Source organism: Panthera onca, chromosome B2 (genome assembly GCF_046562875.1).
Source record: "Panthera onca isolate mPanOnc1 chromosome B2, mPanOnc1 haplotype 2, whole genome shotgun sequence".
Lineage (NCBI taxonomy): Eukaryota > Metazoa > Chordata > Mammalia > Carnivora > Felidae > Panthera > Panthera onca.
In genome coordinates this window covers 107,155,095-107,177,547 of record NC_138343.1, presented here as the reverse complement: position 1 = coordinate 107,177,547, position 22,453 = coordinate 107,155,095, and the positions used below count along the sequence as shown (strand labels likewise).

The window sequence follows — 22,453 nt, the reverse complement described above, 5'->3', positions numbered from 1 at the left end:
AAGTTATATAAGTGAATTCTGGCTATCTGAGTGCAAGGAAATGGAGAGGAAATGCATCATGAATCCACCAAATCGAAGGATGCTAGAGCACAGGACCTGGAAACGAGGCAGGAATCCAAGCAAGTCCAGAAGTCCAAGAATCAGCAGTAATAAGAAGTGTCTTTTGACAAGAATAATCTGGCCAGAATACCCCTGACACTGCAAGAATCATGCCACTATAACCAAACATGGATCTTCATCCTATCTTCATTTATGTGGTCCATTTTCAAATTTACAATCCAAGGGAGCAGTATCAATTCACTAGGTCATATGCCTAAGCTTTGTCTTCCAAGAGCAGGTAAGAGAGGAGTTGACATCTTCAATGTCATTAGTGGGAGGTGGGGCACTTATCCTTTCCAAGACTATATTCATTGGGGACTGCCCCAAATAGCAATGTGGTAAAATGCTAGAGAGTCAGAAATAAAATGAAAATATATACACAGTGGTGCACACCTTTGGCAGACCAATATTCACTCATATCCTTCTTCCTAAATTGTACTTCCCAAAAGACTGTTCCTCCTAACATAATGTATATTTTACTCATACCACAAAAACACACTTCTTTTCCAAATGAAATTAATCCCAACTCTTTCATCACTCTATCAAGTTACAAGCCTGAACTCCAGGAAATGTTCCTCACTCTTCTAGTTTCATTGTGATATATATTATTTACCCTGAAGGCTAAATTTTAGAATTAACCAACACTGATAAGCCATATATATTATACTCTAGTATAGAGTATAGAGAAAAGAACTCTTCACCAGGCCAGTAGTTTTTGGTTGCAGAAAAAAAAAAATGTGGTCTTAAGGGACTAATCTTATATTTGAACCCCAAAGATTCTGTGATCAATTAGTCACTGGCAAAGATCCCTATAGTCACCCCCATTTCATATGCTGCTGCCATTATACTAACAGGCCCACCATTCCTCCAGGGATGAGTGACCTATCTGGCTTCTACCACCTCACAGACTCACTGTTCCTACTGAAATCAGAAAACCCATTTCCGTTTCAGCTTCTCCCACAGCCTCTAAAGAACAACCACTACTCCTCTTTTGTAATATGCCAGAGCTTCAATCACAATGTATGTCTCAGAGCCCTAGAAAATGGAATGTCTTCTAAGACTGCTTGAGAAATGTATTCATTGGATGGGTGAACAGGACCAGGACACCTATGATAAATCAAATCCAGTATTCCAATCTCCCTATCATTTGAGTTATTTTCTCTACGTTATTCTAAGACATTTCTGACGTGTCAAGTTCATCTGTAAGTCTAGCTTAGTGTTACTCAGCCCATCTTCTTTCCATCACATGGTATCCGGAATTAGGAATCTCCAATAGGTGAACTCATATCAATAATTATATTCAGCCTAATCTAAAACTGTTCCTCCATCTTTGGCCATATACACTAAAATTATGTGTTCTCCAAATTACTGCTGATGTGAATTGGTAAAGTCCTACAACCCTTTGATGTCTAAGCCTTCTCTTTCTGGATTTCACTTTTTAAGATTTTTTAATGTTTATTTTTGAGAGAGAGAGAGAGAGAGAAACAGTGTGTGTGTGTGTGTGTGTGTGTGTGTGTGTGTGTGTGAATGTGTGTGTGAGTGTGAGAGTGGGGGGAAGGGGCAGAGATAAAGGGAGAGAGAATCCCAAGGAGGCTCCACACAGTCAGCACAGAGCCCTTTGTGGGGCTCAAACTCACGAACCGTGATGAGATCATGGCCTGAGCTGAAACCAGGAGTCAGATGCTTAACTGTCTGAGCCACCCAGACACTCCCAGATTTCATTTTTATAATTGGTGTCCTGGAGCTCTTGGTATTCTAACTGTGAATACAAGTCTGCAAATAATTCCAGTTCCCTCTAGCAGCATAACCACTTTATATAAGGGAATAATAGTCACATGTTTCCACAAACCCTATTTATCTTTCTAATAAATCCCGTTCTTCCTTTTATTGTTGGCTGAAGGAGACCAGTAATGCTTTCTGTTGTTTGCAATCAAAAGCATCTTCTAAAATCAAAGAATTTAGAACCAGGAAGTAGGGAGTTACAGAAAATCATGAAAGCCTCCTTGGTGTTACAGGAAGATAATCTAGAAGTTCATGGTATACAATAACTGAAAGGTAATTAAATTATCATCTTTGGTCACCTGCACTCCAGCACCCAACTGCTATAACAATCTAGGGAGATATTGTTGCCACCACCAGTAAATGATTTGACCAATTCAGTGACTATGTTAGTGTTAGTGTTTTTAATAGCATTAGAAATCTTTAAAAAAAGAGATCAGGGGCGCCTAGGTTACCCAGTCAGTTAAGCATCCTACTCTTGATATCAGCTCACATCTTGATTTCAGGGTCATAAGTTCAACCCCATGTTGGTTCCACACTGGGTGTGGAGACTACCTTTAAAGAGAGAGAGAGGGGGGCGCCTAGGTGGCTCAGTCGGTTAAGCGGCCGACTTCAGCTCAGGTCACGATCTCGCTGTCCATGAGTTCGAGCCCCGCGTTGGGCTCTGGTCTGATGGCTCAGAGCCTGGAGCCTGCTTCCAATTCTGTGTCTCCCTCTCTCTCTGCCCCTCCCCCGTTCATGCTCTGTCTCTCTCTGTCTCAAAAATAAATAAACATTAAAGAAAAAAATTAAAGAGAGAGAGAATTAAATTCAAATACCTAAATGTTTGGCTCACAGTATGAACTAAAACCTGGGAACATCGAGTGACTCTTCTGGAAGTGACTATTCCAGTTCTGACTAAAAGAAACTTTCATCTCTAGCAAAACCTAATCCCAAATCAGATTTTCATCACCCCTGGCATGGATTTTTGGGGGTTTGTCATGGTTTAATGTCCAGTTAGCTAGTTCTCACATGGAAATAAGATTGCAAACAAGTGGTATCAAAAGAATTTGGATGAGAGCAGAGGGAAGGACCCCTTCCAAATAAGTACCCTTGTCCTCAAAAACAGGCTTGGGAAATCAACAGGAACTGAGATCCTTCTGGAGGTCCTAGAACCACAAAGGACCGTAAACATCTTTTAGGAGGAATAATCTGGCCCAAAGACTAAAACCACTGCAGTAGAATACCATTATTGCCATCTAAGCTTGGAATAAATGCTAAAGACACTTTTGTGTTTTAATCAGTTACTTGAGAGGCAAGGAAGGAATCAGAAAAGACTTGATCATGTGCTATGAACTGGCTGCCTTGACATTGGAGAGAATGAAAAACAGGCTCTTCTAGATTCAGTAGTAGAGAGTTGAGAATTTCCGCCTCTTGGGACTGAGGAGTCTCCCCTAGATTGGAAAGGCAATGTTGGAAGGAGCAGGGTCTAAGAAAAGAGGCAGATGAAATTAGAGATGTGTTGAGATTGACACGTTTTGAGACATACGATAAAAGAAGATCTGGATACACAGATCTAAAACTCTGAGAGGCCTGGGCCAGAAGTATTAATTTGAACATTTTTTGCATATGTATGTTAAATGAAGCAGTGATCCTGAATGACATTAGTCAGGAAGAGAGTGAAATTAAGAAGATAGGAAGTTCCAGAACTGAGCCTTAAGGAAATGCCTACATTTAAAGGTCAAGACGAGGCTGAATAAGCAAGAAACAAAATAGAAGAATTGGTCAGAGGTGTTGAAAACCAAGAGATTATTGTGTCACAGAAATCAAGGGAAGAATGTTTCCAAAAGCAGGGAGTGATAAACATTGTTGAATGCGACTGAGAGGTGAAGTCAAATGAAAATTTGAAATTATCTCAGGAATTTATGATATGGAGGACATTGGTCACCTTAATTAGAGCTTGTTTTCATGGAGTGACAAGGCTAGAAGCCAGACTGGAGTAGGTTGAGCAATGAGTGGGAGGTGAGGAATTGTGGACAGCTGGTGTCATTAACAACTATTTGAGGAAATGTGGCTGCAAAGAGAGAGAAGGACAGGGTAGTACCTGGAGCCTGGAGGGAGAGAGGGTTTTAGGTTTTGGGTTTGGGTTTTTTGTTTGTTTCTTTGGTTGGTTGGTTTTGTTTTGGTTTTTGTTTTTTTGTTTTGTCTTATTTTTTGTTTTGTGGGTTTTTGTTTTGTTTTTTCTTTCATTTTTTGTGTGTGTTTTTTGTTAGTTTGGTCTCTTTAGTTGAAACTTTATCGCGTTTAAAATCAAAAGGAAGAATATAGAAGGCAAGATCAAAATACACAAGAGAAAACAAATAATAAGTAGTATAATGTTATGGAGAAAGTGAGAGGCTTTAAAGTCCAAAACACAGGTGGTGGGTTAGTCTCCGGCAGGAGGAGAGAGTCCCTCTGTTGTAATGACATGAGACCCTGTGCAGAAGTGTATATTTTGTGTTTGAAATAGACAAGCTGAGGGAGATCTTAACAGTTGGCTGCTGTTTTCTCTGTAAATGAAGAATAGCATCTGCTGAACACGAAGGTGCTAGAGTCGAGTTTTTCAACCTCAGTATTATTGACATTTGGGACCAGACAATTCCGTATTACGTGGGCTTTTCCTGTGCATATAGGATATTGAGCGGCACTACCCCAGCCCTGCCCTTCCAGCTGTGACAATCAAAACTGTCTTCAGACACTGTCAAATGTCCCCTAGGGACTGGGGTGGGGGGCAAAAGGATTGGGAGTTACTGAGCTAACGAAAGTAGAAGAAGATGGAGAAGGTCTGAAAGTGTTGTGTAGGGTGGGAAAGTAAATTGACCAAATAGACGAGAGAGGCTCGAAGGGCAGTTGTGAGGCCCACTTGAAGTTGGATATGGATCCTGGTGCAACCAGTCTGTCGTACTGGAGTTTTTCTACCAAGGACTGTCAGCTGGGGCACAGGCACTGAAAAAGTAGATGTTTGTGTTCCCCGGGGATTGAGGTTTTTGCCAGAGAAATGTTACAAAAAGACAGAAGGACAAAAGGTTTAGAATATTGGTAGGATATTTATTGAAATTATGAACCGCAGAATCTAAGCAGGTCGTGGGGAAAAGGGCAGATGAAAAATATTCTCTTCTTAAAGAAGAATGTTGTAATAAGTTTAGGAGCTAGAAATGAAGTTTTGACCTAAACATCTTTAAGATGCACAGACACACACACACACACACACACACACACACATTTTTTTCAAAAACAGTTTTACATCATCACTTCTTCATGTACTAAATGAAGGAAATGAGAATAAATAGAAAATAATATGAGTTCTGGGGGTGCCTGGTTGGCTCAGTCAGTTAAACCTCTGACTCTTGGTTTTGGCTCTGGTCACAATCTCACGGTTTAGGTTCGAACCCTGAGTGGGGATCTGTGTTGACCATGTGGAGTCGGCTTGGGATTCTTCTCTGTCTCACTCTCTCTCTGCCTCTCTCCTCCTCAAAACAAATAAATAAACCTAAATCATCACCATCACCATCATCATCCTCATCATCATAAGTTCCATTTACTTTGTATCCCAATTTCAACATATTGTTTCTCTTTTCAGTTTCTCCTGAACTAGATCTGAAAACTGTTGCAAGTTTACATTTGCATTTCAAGTTTCCAAGTCCCTTGTTTTGTTACAGGTAATGTTCAAACAGTGAGGCACTTATGAAATGACTAAGGACTCTTTTTACTTAAAGATTGGTCACGAACATGTCTTGAAAAGCTGTTGTAGAGCAGTGCCCAGAATTAAATCTTTATTTTCTAGAAAGCTCGGTAATGCTGAAGGGAGAAATGACAAAGTCTATTTTGAGAGGTGGGAAGAACCAATGAGCCAGTTTCTTTTAACTGGATATAGCCTGTGAGGGGTAAAGCAAAGCAAAACAAAACAACAACAGCCAAATAACAACAACCTATTTTGAATTGAACTAAAAACTTTCAAACAAAGAGGAAAGCAAATCATAACCAAAACTGAAAAGTAGCTACATCTTTTAGTCAACCAAACAGGGTTTGGATCATTTGAATCTACTAAAAAAAAAAAAAAAAAAAAAAAAAAAAAAAAAGCAGAAGCAGCACGGCAGAACAGACCTCAGCTAAGAAAAGTCCTCTTCGATTAGTGTAGATAATTCTCTCTACATGCCAGATTTCTGTACCTTGAAAAAGAAATTTCACCTGTTTTACATTTACGTGTTTACATTTTTTATGTTTATTTATTTTTGAGAGAGAGAGAGACAGAGACAGAGACAGAACGCAAGTGGGGGAGGGGCAGAGAGAGAGGGAGACAGAATCCAAAGCAGGCACCAGGCTCTGAGCTGTCAGCACAGAGCCCAAAGAGGGGCTGGAACTCAGCACTGCAAGATTATGACCTGAGCCGCTTAACTGACCAAGCCACCCAGGCGCCCCTACATCTAAGTGTTTAAAAATTTGTGCCTTTATGTGTGTTTTTTTAATGACAAGGAAAGATACAGAATATATTAAATTTGACTGTCTATGAGGAAGGAAGAATGATTTCTTATTTTCCTTAATATTTTTTCTTTTCTTTTCAAATTTTTACAAAAACATGTCTCTGTACTAAAATAAAATTATTACATTTTAATGATTTGGTATCAAAAGAAAGTAGAGAAACAGGTGGTCCACATAAACAGAAAATGATAGTGATTAGAAAGAGAAAATCAATCACAAAACCTCTTCCATTTTTCATTTGTTTCCATGTTTTTAAATGAGAAAATTTAGAGGTTTAACAAAAGCATTACACATCTGCCTCCAAGGTCAAGTAGGAAAGAGAGATATTACTCACTACACTACAAATAAAGTTTTTAAAGGCAAGACAGAGAAGGGAGGAAAACCAGAAAAAAATGTTTATTTGAACATATGAAAGAGAGCACAACTATGCTGCTGTATGAGATAGGTACAAACACACTGTTATTGGAAGAATTTTCAGTTTTCTTTCTTTTTTGTTGGTCCATATCTTCTATATTTTCTGTAGCATGTATTATATTTGTGCTAAGAATGTAAAATTATAAAAATACAAAAAGCAAAAATCAATTTAGGAGGGAAAAATGTAAGTTTAATGGGAGTATGAATACTGTAAGAAAGCGGAAAAATAGAAAATTTCTTACTGTGTCCTGCTTTTTATTATTTCTTGAAGGCGTGGAGCATAATGGTTTTTATTTTGGTAGGATTAAGTGAACATAGAAGAGTCATACATGGATTCTGCTATAAACTTGATAATATGTCCTATTAAATACCCATAATTTCTTTACAAAATAGAATAGTCAATTCTTCAAAATATTTCAACTTTTTCAGTTAAAGATATTGGAGATGATAGGTAGGTGGATAGATAGAATAGACAGATACAAATTCTATCTCTTTGGTCTTCCCAGTGATTACTGTATTGGAATTCTGATACCAGGTTCCCCAAGTGCTTAATAATAATAAACTAATATTAATAAATAATATTAGTTTATTAACTGTACTTAATCTTGTATTGAATTTAATTAATGTAATATAATGTAATATTGGATTAATCATAACTAACATTTAAATAATATGACATAATTAATATTATTGATTATTAATAGTTGTTATACCTTACAGTGGTAGAGTATTCTTTTATATGCATATGATATATAATTTGATCCTCACAACAACTCTTTCAATTAGGAGTCGCCATGATTTTACAGAAGAAATTGAGGCTAAGTGTTTAAATAATCCACAGAAATCAGAGCTAGTTTTAAAAATAGGTCTTCTGATTCTTAATCCAAATCCTCTGCCCCTGCATCATTTTGCCTAGTTTAAGCTGTCTGTCTACTTGGAGCAAGTTAACTTCTCCCAGCAACGTTTTGGTCACTACAGTGCTGTGAGTTACATTTAACTTAATAGTAATTTTCCATATGTCAAAATATGAATGATGTTACTTGTCTATGTTTTACTTAATAGGAAAGAATGTATACAAGTGATTCATAACTCAAAAACATTCCCTTGGTTTGACTACTCAATAAAAGTATGTATTTCTCAAGCTGAGAAATTGTAGTATTTTCCTCTGTGGACTTGAAAATGTTTCTTGACATTATATTCTCTACTTACTACTTTTCAAACTTAAATATTTAATAATACTATTTAGTACCATGTCACTTCATCTTGCTATTTTTATTTTTATTTTTTGCTTAAGGTATTTCATGGTTCTTGAGAAATATTTTTTTATAAGCTAGTTCTGAAAGGAATACATTCTTTTTGTAATAGCTTTATTCCCATATAATTCATATATCACAAAAATCACCCATTTAGAGTGTACAATCCAAAATTTTTTGAGACAGAGAGAGAGAGGGAGCATGAGCTGGGGAGGGGCAGAGGGAGAGGGTGAGAGAATCCTAAACAGCCTCCGTGGCCAGCATAGAGCTCTCCTTGGGGCTTGATCTCACTACTGTAAGATCATCACCTGAGCCGAAATCAAGACTTGGACGCTTAACCAACTGAACCACCCAGGCACCCCAATTCAATATTTTTTAACATATTCAGAGCCAAGCAACTGTCATGACAATTGACTTTAGAACCTTTTTATTACCCCCCAAAAGAAACCTAATACCCTTTAGTGGTGACCTTCCATTCCTCCAGGACCCCAGCTCAAGACAATCACCAATTTACTTTCTGTCCCTATAGATTTACATGTTCTAGACATTTCTGTAAACGCAACCATACCATATGTGGTCTTTTGTGAATGCAATCTTTAACTTAGCATAAAGTTTTCCGGTTTCATCCATGTTGTAGTATATGTCAGTACTTCATTCCTTTTTATTGCTAAATCATATTTCATTGTATAGATAGATACACTGTATTCTATCAATTTATGGACATTTATATTGTTTATACCTTTGGCTATTATAAATAATGTAATGCTGCTGTGTATTATGAATAGTGCTGTTATGAACAGTTATGGACAGATTTTTATGTACACAGATACTTTCATTTCTCTTGGGTATAGGCTTTAGTGCTAGAATTGCTGGTTCATTTGGTAACTCTATACTTACCCTTTTAAAAAACTGCCAGACTACTTTCCAAAGCAACTGCACCATTTTACTTTCCCACTAGCCAGGTATGTGAATTCAAAATACTTTTGCAAGGAGAGGGAAATGATGATGCTACATACACTTAATAAAATGTACTTAATGGAACATTATATATAGCCTATTAGTTAATTGAAGTTTCACAAATTTACCTTTCCTAACTTTCTTCTTTCAGTAATTTATTCTATCCTATAAACACCTATGGAATAAAAGAAATTTACTTGAGAAAACTGAATTCCTTATAATGGCTACTTTTTTTTTTTTTTTTTTTAAGGAGGAGAGGTAGAGAGAATATGAGCAGGGGAGGGGGACTGGAAGAGTGGGGGGTGAAAGAGAAAGACAGAGAGAGAGAATCTTAAGAAGGCACCACAACCAACGTGGAGCCCGACTCAGGGCTCAATCTCACTACTGTGAGATCAGGACCTGAGCCGAAATCAAGAGTCAGATGCTTAACTGACTGAGTCACCCAGGCGCCCCTAATGGCTACCTACTTTTAAGAATATTGAAATTAATTTTTTTAATTTATTTATTTTTGAGAGAGAGACAGAGCACAAGCATGAGCAGGGAAGGGGCAGAGAGAGAGAGGGAGAGAGAGAATCCCAAGCAGGCTCTGCAATGTCAGCACAGAGCCTGATGAGGGGCTCAAACTCATGAACGATGAGATCATGACTTGAGCTGAAATCGAGAGTTGGGCATTTAACCAACTAAGCCACCCAGACGCCCCGCAATTAATTTTTTGATAGAGATATATGTGGTTTTCGATATTAAGAATATAAAACGGGCCCTCTGCCCTGTCTACTGCAAGAATGAAGAACATTCTCAGCAATCAGACTGTTGATATTCCAGAAAATGTTGACATCGTTCTGAAGGGACACACTGTTATTGTGAAGGCCCCAGAGGAAACCTGCAAAGGGATGTCAACTACATCAATGTAGAACTCAGTCTCCTTAGAAAGAAAAAGAAGAGGCTCCTAGTTGACAAATGGTGGGGAAATAGGAAAGAACTGGCTACTGTTTGCACTATCCGTAGTCATGCACAGAACATGATCAAGGGTGTTAAACTGGGATTCACTACAAGATGAAGTCTGTGTATGCTCACTTCCCCATCAACGTTGTAATTCAGGAGAATGGTTCTCGTTGAAATTCGAAATTTCCTGGGATGAAAAATATATCAGCAGGGTTCAGATGAGGCCAGGTGTTGCTTATTCAGTATCTCAGGCCCAGAAAGATGAGTTAATTCTTAAAGGAAATGACATCAAACTTGTATCAAACTCAGCTGCTTTGACACAAAAAGCCACAACAGTTACAAGCAAGGATATCAGAAAATTTGGGGATGGTGTCTCTGTTTCTAAAAAAAGGAACAGTCCAAAATGCTGATGAATAAGATCTGAGTTGTCCAGATGATTTTTCAGACTTATTTGTGATATGTTAAAGATGCAATAAAAACTGTATTAATTTGAGGCTTTTCTTAAACCCAATATTCTTTACAACTATTTGGCAAGCAAACCATTCAGAAGTAAATTGTAGTGTGCTAAGAACAGTAACAGAAGGAACTGTACAGGAATTTTTTTCCAGTAAAACTTCATGGGATAAGTGGTTTGAATGTGATTTTTGAAGGAATATTAGGGGTATTTCAAGCAAGAGGAATATGGTACCCGTGACACTCAACACCACATGGCTGTTCATCGCTGGATATAGAACTTTTGGGGGAGATTCTGAAGGCATCTAATTTTGCAGAGGCATGAATTTGAGTATTTGTGAGGTAAGTGTGCTTGAGTCACTTGTCTGCATACCAGTAATTTTTTGTGAAAAAGCAGTTGAGGAGTGGAACAAAGTGATAGGCCTTAGTAAGGTTAATTTGTGTTCATGATAAGTGTGGTTGTTGTGTCCAAAATCCTCTTACTCTCTACTTTACCTCAGCTATTTATTCCCATATGCTAGTCCTTGATATTTTTAGAAATTGATAACCCTTCATAATTTCTTAATTCCATGTGCCACACTTTATTTTTTCATGTAAGAAAACATTTTTTTTATGTTCATTTGTTTTTGAGAGAGAGAGACAGAGTACAAGTGGGGGAGGGGGAGAGAGAGAGGAAGACACAGAATCCTAGGCAGGCTCCAGGCTCTGAGCTATCAGCACTGAGCTTGATGTGGGGCTGGGACCCACCAACCATGAGATCATGACCTGAGCCAAAGTCAGATGCTTAACCGACTGAGCCACCCAGGCGCCCCACCGTGTGCCACACTTTAAATATGTTACCACGCTAGACTATTTTTAATTTAGCAGGGTTGCCCCCCCCCACCCTGCCCGCACCCAATTCCTGCAGTCTTCCGCATCTCACTCGATGGAAACCCTAACTGTGATTTCTCAGGCAAAATACAACACTACACATTCAATCCATCAGAAAAGTGCACGCTCTGCCTTCAAAATAAGGTATGTTTAAAGACTTAAAGAAATTTAAAAAGAAAAAGGGGGTGCGTCGGTGGTTTGGTCGGTTACGCTTCCCACTTCGGCTCAGGTCGTGATCTCATGTTTCCTGAGTTTGAGCCCGGCATAATAAGGCTCTGTGCTGTTGGAGCCTGAGCCTTCTTCAGATTCTGTGTCTCCTTCTCTCTGCCACTCTAATGGTCATGCTCTGTCTCTGTCTCTTTCTCTCTCAAAATAAATCCACATTAAAATTTTTTAAATAAACACTTAAAAAATTAAGAAAAAGAGCAACCACTTGTAATATATAGATCTTACTGAGGATCTTGATTTAAAATGAACCAACTAGATTGTTTATTTTAACGAATTGATCTTTGATTTGATGATAATGGTTAAGTTTTTAAGAAATATGAGTGAAATGGTCAACTATAGTTTGCTTTGAAATATTTGAAGTGGAGTTGGGGAGGGCATTGGATGGAGTTCTAAATGAAACAGATTACCTATAAATTGATATTTGTTGAAACTGAAAAAAAAAAAAGAATGGATGGCAAGTTTAGGCACTTGATATTTTAATTTCTTGTTCATTACTGTTCAAGCGACAATAGCATCATAATAGTGGAATTCATTACACACATTTAATATTTGAGAGAAACTGGAAAACCTAACAATCTCAGTGGATGTTCAATAACTATAACCTAAGAGCCAGATTAAGTATCTCAAACTCAACACATTTTAAGTTTAGTAATTTGTAGAAACCCTATCTGCTAGTTCCAGACCATTAAGTCTAACAGATATATGGGTCACTGATTTGGAATTCTTCCCTTCATTTTTCCTATGTTAATTTCAATATGTCCCTCTCATTCCCACAGGCAGGACCAGCATTAATTGTGCTAAACAAATAGACTACCTGTTGTGCTTTCAGTAGAAGCAATTTGTTCAGATACAATCTGCAACAAAGATCTGCTTTTACCTTAGCCCCTCATGAATCTATTAATTGCAGAAGAATGCTCCAAGTGAACTTGAAAAATAAGTTCAGTGGACAAAGAACTGTAAGTGAATTCCTATCTGTTTACAGAAACCCAGGGCTAAGACAAAATTCTGCCTTGAAAGACAAAATGAAAAACTGAACACATAGTGCAAACAGCACAATTATTTTGCAATGAAATTGGGAAGCAAAGTGCTGTTGTGTCATAGTTGTAGATCATTTCTCCAAAACAGGAACAAGCACATGTGGTTTCATTTCATTTAATTTCATGAAAAAAATTTTCAATTGGGCAGAATAATGTATTATAACTTTTCTAAGTTTATTTGGCTTTTCTGGAAAAGTGTATGATCTTTTATGGGACAGAGAATGAAGAGGAAAAAATTTTTGAAGAAAAAGTGACTCCTTTTAAAAATGTACCTAATGAATTCAAAACTAAGGAAACATTTTGTATTTTCTCTAACCATAGAAAGAAACTTTTTCCTTTCATTTCACTCAGTTGAAATAGTATATGCTCTTCAAGTCATAAAATTCAAACATTTTATATACAAGGACTTCTAAGGGTCATTGTTGGCCTTCTCTGCGTAGCCTTTTTGCCCTGAATCTTTGGTTTCCTGATTCTTTGACCACTAAGCAGTAATATTCTCCTCACTTGGAGACTTTGCCATCATTCACATTTTCTAAAGGCTTTAAAGAACTATAAAGTTGGTTAGTTGGCAAACTTTTTGGTCCTATTTATATATAGAGTGGAGACACATTGTAGGACCCGCTGCCTACCAAACCTGAGACTGTTCCCCCAAATCCTCTAGTGGGTATTATTTAAATAGAAGACGGAAGTTAAAAAGTGACAACCATGTGAAGAACCACATAATCCTAAATTTCTTGCTTGCCATGCTTTTCTGGTTTCTTCCTTTTAAGAATCCTCTAGACACTGCTCTTTGACTATCTTGAACATTAATTCCCTTTTTAGGGAAGGAGAAAAATTGAATTAAATTTCTCAAATACCTATTGTGCCAGACACATTAGTTATACCATTTAATCTAAGAGCCACAGCAATGTTACAGATGAAGAATGAGAGATGTAGGAGATAGGTAACTTATCACCCATGGTCATACAACCAAGGACATGCATGTCCTGTATAATAAATTATTCTCTCATTCAAACTTTTGCCAACTTAACTCAGAAAAATTTCTCCCTGTACTTATCTCTTTCAGTCCTTTTGTTAATCAGGACAAAACAAAACAAAAACAAAAACATCATAAAGGTAATTCTAGTGATACACTTGAAACCAAAAGAAAGCTATATGTATGTAATGAAGGAAAACTATACTTAAGACCTTCCATCAACCTTTCTGACCTTGAAAGTAGGCTTAGAATCTTTTTGAAATAATCATTCTATCTCCTCTTCTTCCAAATAAATGTTTGTCCTCAGGCTCCAACATTCAAGATAAATAAAACACTTTCTAATTTAATGCTGCTTTGATTACTAGCATTGCCACAGGACTTTTCCAACATTTTATTCTTCCCTAGGGTCTTAGATCTTTGTAGAGTAGACTAGCAACCCAAAGCACCATTTACAACTTTGTTTCTATGGAGAGAAGCGCTTTGAAAGTTCCAAAGAGCTAATGCACAAATACTTGGTGGAACACAATGTTTTTAAGTTGGGGACTGCTAATATTTATGAAATGAGTGTTCAAAACAAAAACAGATGTTTCAACAGGAACATGCAGGGACAGAGGGGTCTCATTGATTCAGCCTCTTACTGCCCCCTCCCACACATACACAAAGGTGATTGGAGTCCTATAAAAATAATCTATTATACAGATATAATATATAATCTACTATGTAATAATAATCTATTATACTCCAAAGTAAATTGAGGAGTGGGAGAAAAAGAACCAGGGTATAACTGTAGCCCCTCACATGACCACAAATGTTACTGACACTTTACTTTAAAACTTTGGTTAGTTCCTATCTTAATAAACTTCATGTAAAATTCAGAGCTGCCCGATGAAGTATTGAAAATTAAAGATTAATATTAACAATGAACTATTTTTTTACATGTTACATTTTGTTTTTTTTTAGAAATAAAGGCCAAAACCTATTGTGACATGAAATTTGAAGATAATTAGAAAATCAGCAACAATAAGATTGTATCAGAAATCTAACATGTTGGACAACTTCAGTAGTTAAATGCTACCTGTATATATGAAGTGCATTTCTTTTGTCATATTACTTTTTATTTTTAAATCAAAGAAAAAAATTCAAAAGGATTCTTCCATAAACTTCTACATAGTACCTTCTGGAAACTCCCTACTAAGAAATACTTTTGCACTTTAATTTTCTGGGATTTGAAACTTTAAAAAAATATTCATTCACCACAGTTTTAATAAAAATATTATCACTTTTCCCCCATATAGCCCTGTTTATAATTATTACTACATACAATTTTAGGCACGTTAATATAAGAGTTAAATGTACCCCTTGTTAAATATTATTTTAAAAACAGACAAATCCAAGCAGCCAAATAAATTGGGGATTTCTTTGTGCCTTGGGGGGATATCTCTAACCAAAAGCAGGTTTTAAAAAATTAATTGATTGTAAAGATTTTATCTTGACACACAAAAATTTACAATTTACAAAAAAAGATACAGAGCTATAAGCATTGAAAAAGGAAAAAGTAAGAATTAGGTTTGCAGGCAAACCTGAAAAAAGTACAAGGGACACATACTTCAGTACTAGCTCGTCAAATTGGAAAACACAGCAAGAATTTAAACAGAAAAACCACACAGAATCACTAAGGTTGCTAAGTTCACATTAGACTACTCATAACAACAACAACAACAAAAACAGCAACTTTATCACAATCATTGTATTCACAAAGATCATGACATATCTTCAGGTAGATGAGGTAGGCGAGTATGGATTTACTGGACACAGTCAAGGTTATATTATCTGGGGACCAGAACCATAACCTATATTTTTACTTTTTGCCTTATCCCAACATATAAAACATTGTTTTCCACCTGTACAATGAGAAGTGTTTATGGTAGTGAAATCAGAGCAAAGTGTCAGATTTTGCTTCAACAAAATGCAATTTCTAATTTATTGACCATCCTGCATTCCTCCTTTACCATGAATACACAGGACTTTGTGTGGTTATTTTAAAGGGTTTTACTAGGTTAGTTTCTCTTTAAATTGGTATGTCTCTTTAAATACTGTCTGATTTTTTTTTTTAACCTGCTGTAGCCCAAATATGAGCACTCCCACATATTTCTCATCCTACCTAACACAGACTGGCCCCATTTAAAACATATCCTATAATCAACCACTTAAGCCAGGCTTCACTCATAATAAATCTCTGTTTTATAAGAAATACAGGTATTAATAAAGTAATCTTAAAGTAACCTTCATAAAGGGAAACAGAAATAAACAGAGCAGTCACTTCAAACACAATATAGATAAATCAAATTTAAAATTTTTAGGAAACAAATAATCTTGAAGACCATATGCTAAATTTTGAATAGTTCCACAATTTCAATGGGTTAGTTGCCCAAATTGTTTGGTGTTGAAATTGAAGAACGCCAAAAGTAGAATTAAGTTTGTAACCCCCTTCCAGTACCATTTATTTTAAACATGCACTGAAAAGTAGTTTTTATTACCTTTCTGGAATATTTAATAATACTAATTTTAAATTAAAGTTTCTAAATATTTTTGTGGCTATAAGAAATAATTCCATTTCCAAAACATAATAATTAAAATAATAAGTCATTCCGGAAAAGATGATCACAAAGGGATTGGCGTTTAGGGTACTAACCCTAATTATTATCTATCTATGCATGAGGTACTGAACTTTAAAGCTGTTGAAAATAAGCAATTTTATTTCACACCGATTCCAACTCTTCAGTCCATCCACAACTAGCAAATGTAGTTTGAAACAAAAATTACTATTCCATCATTTAATTTTTAAAACATCGTTGTTTTCTTTTTCAGTCCTTCTAAACTTTGTTACCCTGCTTGGATATGCTGCACTCTTCTGGGCGTAGAATTTCACAGCAGTTATCAGAATAACTAAAGCCATAGGTCGGTTTTATCAAACAACAACTTCCCATCAACAGAAACACTGGGCATGTCACTCATTTTACTCAAAATAAAGACACAACAAATAGTGATGGTTAAAATGAACAGTTAGATGAAAACTGTAATGAGACTTTTTATATTTTCTTATGCAGTCTAACACCTGAAACAACGGTACTGTGGGCACCTTCCTGTAAATTGCCAGCTGTTTCCTTTGTTTTTAGGCAAGCAGAAACAGAGCTAGTCACGCTTCCAGAAAAGGGGGAGGCATAGGATAAGGCTGCTTCAAACTAGCCTTCAGAAATGAGAAGTCAGTAGTCAACTTTTTCCTCTCTGATAACCCTTCGTTTGCAGAGTAACGGGGAAATTACAAACACATTTTGGAAAATAACGCTGTCTTGAAAACCATCTCTATTGGACCAAGTCCTTACTTCCCTGGAAGTAGTCACAGCCAAGACTTAATTTCAACACAGTGTTGAAATTTATTACTTGAAGCTATGGCATAAAACTGTCTTCTTTAAATGGAAAATTTGACTAACTTCTATGAGGTAAATGAATTTTGAAAGTGGGAGTGGGTGGAGGAGGTACACAACTTTTTTTCTTTAAGTGGGAGGGGGAAGGATGCAGACGAAGCATCCTGAGCAACCACAAAACGATGAGTCTCTTAGGACGCTAAAGGATGTTGGACCACAGAGCTCGAATGCTCTCGGATCACAGCTCCTCGGCGAGGGACTTTTGGTTTGACTGCCACCGGGCACCGGGGGAATCCCCGCCTTGGGTAAAAAGAGGGAACTGGAGAAAAGACACGTTCTGAACAACCCGGCGTCGGACGATTCTCCGCGAGACGTGGCCTTCCCGGGACCCCTCGGAGCGGGCCTGGCGTGGCCCGGGGGGGCGGGTCCGAGGGCCGGCAGGGAGGTCCTGCGTCAGTCCGGGCGCCTCCCCGGCCACTCGAGGCCAAGGAGCCCCTGCGACCCGGGCCCGAGGACCGCGCGGGATACACTCCCCGACCCCGAAACCCCTCTCTCCCCACCCGCTTTCCTGCGCCCCGGGCCTCCGGCGCGGGTCTGGACGGCCAGCCAGCCGCAACTCCCGCCAGCCTCGCGCCTCCCAGACCCGCGACCTCCCCGCCCCCGGCCGGGCCCCCGCGAGGCTGTGCTTCCCGTAAACTCCCCGCCCCGCGCGGCCCCCTCCCCGCCTCGGCCCCGCCCCCGCGGGACCCTGAGCGGTGCGTGATTGGCCCGGCCGCGCCATCACTCTCCGGACGCGTCACCGCCCTCGTTTCCGAAAGCCCGGAGACCGGCAGTGGTATTAGTGCTCGCGGGGCCGCGGTGGAGGGCGTAGTGCAGCCCTGCTCGCTCCTACTCGCCCGCGGGTCGGCGCGCTAGCCCTGCCGAGCCGCGACCGGGGCTGCGGGGTGGCCGGGCTGCGCGCTCAGCCGCCGCCGGGGAAGCAGAGGCAGCTCGTCCCAGCTCCGAGATGGGGAGCTGGCGAAGTTGACGAGCTCCCCGACCCGCGCTGCGTCCCTCCTGACCAGAGGCGCGCTGCCCTCTCCAGGAGGTGCCCGCACGCGGCCCTGCTCCAGGTGTGCGCAGGACACCCCGCCCCCCGGGACCCGAAAACTTCCCCCCAAGTCCAAAGAGGGCGGTGCCCGGAGCCGGACTCCCCACTCCGCGCTGGGGGAGCTGTCCCGGCGGCTCGCACGGCCGTCGGAGGGCGGAGACCCTCTGGAAACTTTATCACCATCATCGTAATTACCACATTTTACTGTTTCTCTCCCCGCAGGGGCTGCAGCCAGCGGTCTGTCGCGCGTGCTTGTTTGCCAAAGGAGCTGCCCCTGGGAGAAGACCCACGGAAGAGTTGTTTCCCCGGCGCATACCTGCAGCCCAGCCCAGGGGCTCGGGCGGCCTGGATGCGCAGGACCCAGCCCCGCAGCCGCTGACGCCGGGCGGCGGCGAAGTTTGGCTGCTGAGCGGCGCGGCGCAGGGCCACTGGACAGCGGGCACCCCGGCGGCCGCGGCGGCTGGAGGGATGCCGGTGGGGGGCCTGTTGCCGCTCTTCAGCAGCCCGGCGGGCGGCGGCCTGGGCGGCGGCCTGGGCGGGGGGCTCGGCGGCGGCGGCAGCGGCGGCAGGAAGGCATCCGGCCCCGCCGCCTTCCGCCTGACGGAGAAGTTCGTCCTGCTGCTGGTGTTCAGCGCCTTCATCACGCTCTGCTTCGGGGCGATCTTCTTCCTGCCCGACTCCTCCAAGCTGCTCAGCGGGGTCCTGTTCCACTCCAGCCCCGCCCTGCAGCCGGCCGCCGACCACAAGTCCGGGCCTGGGGCGCGCGCCGAGGACGCGGCAGATGGGCGAGCCAGGCGCGGCGAGGAGGGCGCGCCCGGGGACCCGGCGGCCGCCCTGGAGGACAACTTGGCCAGGATCCGCGAAAACCACGAGCGGGCTCTCAGGGAAGCCAAGGAGACCCTGCAGAAGCTGCCCGAGGAGATCCAAAGAGACATCCTGCTGGAGAAGGAGAAGGTGGCCCAGGACCAGCTGCGTGACAAGGCGGTGTTCAGGAGGCTGCCCCCGGTGGACTTCGTGCCCCCGATCGGGGCGGTTGGCCGGGAGCCGGCCGACGCAGCCATCCGCGAGAAGAGGGCAAAGATCAAAGAGGTGAGTGCATCGTACTGGGAACCCCTCCTGCCTGGCAGCGTTTTTCTGGGAGAAAAGACAAACCTTTGAAACTCTTAAGACTGTAACATTAACGTGTAAGGGGACATAGAGGTTTTTCGCTTCCACCAGGTGCAATGTCAAAGGCTCTTTCGTTTTTTTTCGCTATCGTAGTACATGTAGCCAGTTAGGATATGAGGTTGAATCCCGTTGCTTTTAACTTGCATGCTCTGGTAAGCGTAAGCCACGAGAGGTACGTATTACCTACATGGGCAGGTGGTGTGCAAACGTCGTCTTTCACTGGCCACTACACGGTTAATCGTCCCTGCGAACACTGACAGCGAAGGTCCCAAACAGCCCCAAAATAAGGCTGGGACATGGTTTGAAATAAATGCAAAGCATCAATCGCGCAGGATAACAGTTCTAACAGCAAGCCAGCACACCCTGGTGTGGCCTTATTCTGCCAGGTGGCATCCTGTGTATACTTACAGACTATAAAGGTGAAACTTGAGAACTCCCTATAACAGGGGACAGGCTGTTGTTTACACTTTAAAAAATGAAACATTTAAAGAGCCAGCCTATTGTCTCTTCTTGCATTTTTAATGTAGCCAGAAAAAGAGTATTTTATGTGATGCAACAGGTTTGCCTCCACAGTAGCACAGAGATGACAAAGTTAATCTAGGACAAACATGGACTTTGATAAGTCTTTCATAATTTCTTTCTCATACTTGTAACGTATGGTTACTTCACTGGCTTAAAGCTGAAGGGGACCTTAAAAGTCATTTAGGGCTGTCAATTTAAAGATGAAAGTTGAGAAGCCCAAAAGCCCCAGAACCAGTTAGTGACCAAGTCAGGACTTGAAGCCCCATCACTGTCACCAGTCAGCAGGCTCTTTGTGGACATGCTTCCTTCCACGGCTACTCCCCTGTGTAAAACTATGCCCGCCTGGATTTTTACACAATCCAAGAGCTGTAGGAACCATATTAAAAGCATTTCATCCCAAATCATTCTAAAATGCATTATGAGGGGAAGTAATATTTTTATCATTTAAAAAATTTCACAGTCTCTGAAAATAAATTTTGTGTTTTGATATTGGGTGGGTAATCAGGAAAGGAAGCATCCTCATTCCCCCATTTTCAGAGAATAAACAGAATTTTCAAGTTGGTGAAGAGGTATTTAGCGTGAGTGACTACAGAACAGAGGCAGCTGGATTGTCACAGGATTTATGACCTTAACTATAAGACCAGGTGAATTTGGTTAAGCTGTAATTGAGCAAGTTAAAGTGGATTTGAATCCCTTTCAGTTTACCCTAGGCACGAGGAGGGTGCCTTCTTCCTTTTGTGCAGGTAGCTTCCTTCAACAGCCCATCAGCCTTTCTACTTTGGGACTCTTCCTTAGGCATAGAACCCCAGACTTGAGGGAAAGGATTTTATGCACCTGGACAACTTCTGTCGTGCAGATTCCCTTCTCTGGGAAGCCCTTCAATCCTGCCAGGGCTACCACACCAGGAAAATGGGGGAAAAAAGCTCTACTTCTCACCAGTTTCCCTCTCCTCTTCATCTCCCATCCTCCTTAAAAATCTCCAAATGAAACCTGTATGTAAATTAACCCCAAATCTGTATGTTTACGTTCCCCTTAGGTTTAAAACAGTGTAATTCACATGTTTCATGCCTTTAAATTCCTATGAGCTGCCACTTAGTGCAGATCACAGTTGTCCAAAGAAATTATTTCAAATACTAAAGATGCATGGAAGTTAAAAAGCGATTGGTACTGACCAATAGTGATTAAAAGTGCATTTAGAGCAGAAGCAGTGGGAATTCAGGACAGCATATTAACAGTATGTGTATCTTCCCGTATTAGATCCATGTTATCTCTCTAAATCAAAAAGTCTTAATTAGCCTTATAAGGAAAATTTATGTAGCCTTCTGTGTCTGTGTGGTGCTAACATCTTAGCAGTTAGATGTTTTGAAACTGCCCAGTCTTGCATAAAGTGGTGGAACTAAATGTGTTCTTTAAAATTCCATGTTGCTGTGAAAACCCAAAAAAGCTGACATAATTAGCTTCAGTGTTTAGTCAAAAGCTAATGGGAAGAAATGGATTATGGTTTTTCATCAGATTAGTTCAGGCAGATGTGCTCCTTTGTAAACCACTCCCCCCCCCCCCCAAAAAAAAAGTAACTCATGCCATTCTGAAACTGTTCAGGTGTAGAGGGGAAAGAGTGGTTATCCATTGTGAATAGAGTGAGTACCCTGCACTTTAACTTCACACTTTTAGAGTCTGTTTCTGGCACCACCGTGGACATTTGTCATGGACCAGTGGATCTTTGCCTTGGTTTTGATCTTTGTTGTTCCTGTATTTTGTAGTTTTCTTTATATACTTAGGTTCTCTATCACACCTGAATGTACTAACAGTTTTATAGCTAAAATTTAGAAGGTATAGGCAAGTCTAATATGTTGAGAGCATAGACTATAATTTCTGAGCCAAACATTTATTTTGTAAATTTGGTTTAAAGGCAGCGAATACTGTTTTTATACTTTCAACACAATTGTTACTGGCACTTTGGTAAATTTTTAACAAATTTGTGCCACGAGCAGACAGCCATAATTTCAAATAGGATATTGCCTAGCACCCTTTACAAAAAGGAATTATATGCTGTTCAATACTAATTTGATGGATGGTAAATCTTTGATGTAAAACTTAAAATTGAAACCAAGATACCCCCCCCAAAACAACTTTGTAAACCAACTCTGGAATTTCCCTGAATTTTATAATACATAATACATATTTTCATGAGTTTGATCTTTTTAAAATTGTACTCAGGTTGTGCTTAATGTAAAAAGCAGTGTTAAAATAATGAAGTACAGAAGTTAAAATAGCACCATGGAATTTTTAGAAGAATAGTTTCTCTTCTACCTTGACCTTTTTTTTTTTTTTTTTTTTTTTTTAAATCGGGAAGCTCTTTTCCTGTTTTGTTTTGTTTTGTTGAGTCTATACAAAGAAGTTGCACTGTCCTTTAGGATTAGAGCCATATTCCTAATTTAGAGGATGAATAATTTCATTTTTCATCTATTGGAATTATGGAGAGTCCTTGAGTAATAGGGGCTGAAGACAGTTAAGTTGTCAGAGGGATTCCTCCTTTCTCAGACTGGAATCTCCAGCTGGAATCTCCACCAACCTAAATGGGATAGAGGTGAAGGGGCTGACAGTCAACTTTGGGTCTATCAGGTAAGGCTTTAGGACTGGTTAGCCATGGGTCACAGTTGTCTCTAAGCTTCTCAAAGCAGTCTTTAGTTTTTTATTCCAGACCTGTTTATATGATCATAAGTTTAAAGAAAATGTTCATATTG

The 22,453-nt window shown here is 40.1% G+C and overlaps 1 protein-coding gene and 1 pseudogene across 1 annotated transcript in view; both read left to right on the top strand.

The window, feature by feature from the left end:
- Positions 1-7,527: 7,527 nt before the first annotated feature.
- On the top strand, positions 7,528-13,023 carry LOC144616416 (large ribosomal subunit protein uL6 pseudogene; annotated as a pseudogene).
- A 5,344-nt stretch (positions 13,024-18,367) lies between these two features.
- The window catches only part of MAN1A1 (mannosidase alpha class 1A member 1), a 162,225-nt gene continuing 158,139 nt past the window's right edge, over positions 18,368-22,453 (top strand). Inside the window, exon 1 of the mRNA XM_060616531.3 lies at positions 18,368-19,109. Within this exon, the coding sequence (XP_060472514.1) occupies positions 18,489-19,109 (621 nt within the window). The 5' untranslated portion in view covers positions 18,368-18,488. The remainder of the gene's footprint in view (positions 19,110-22,453) is intronic.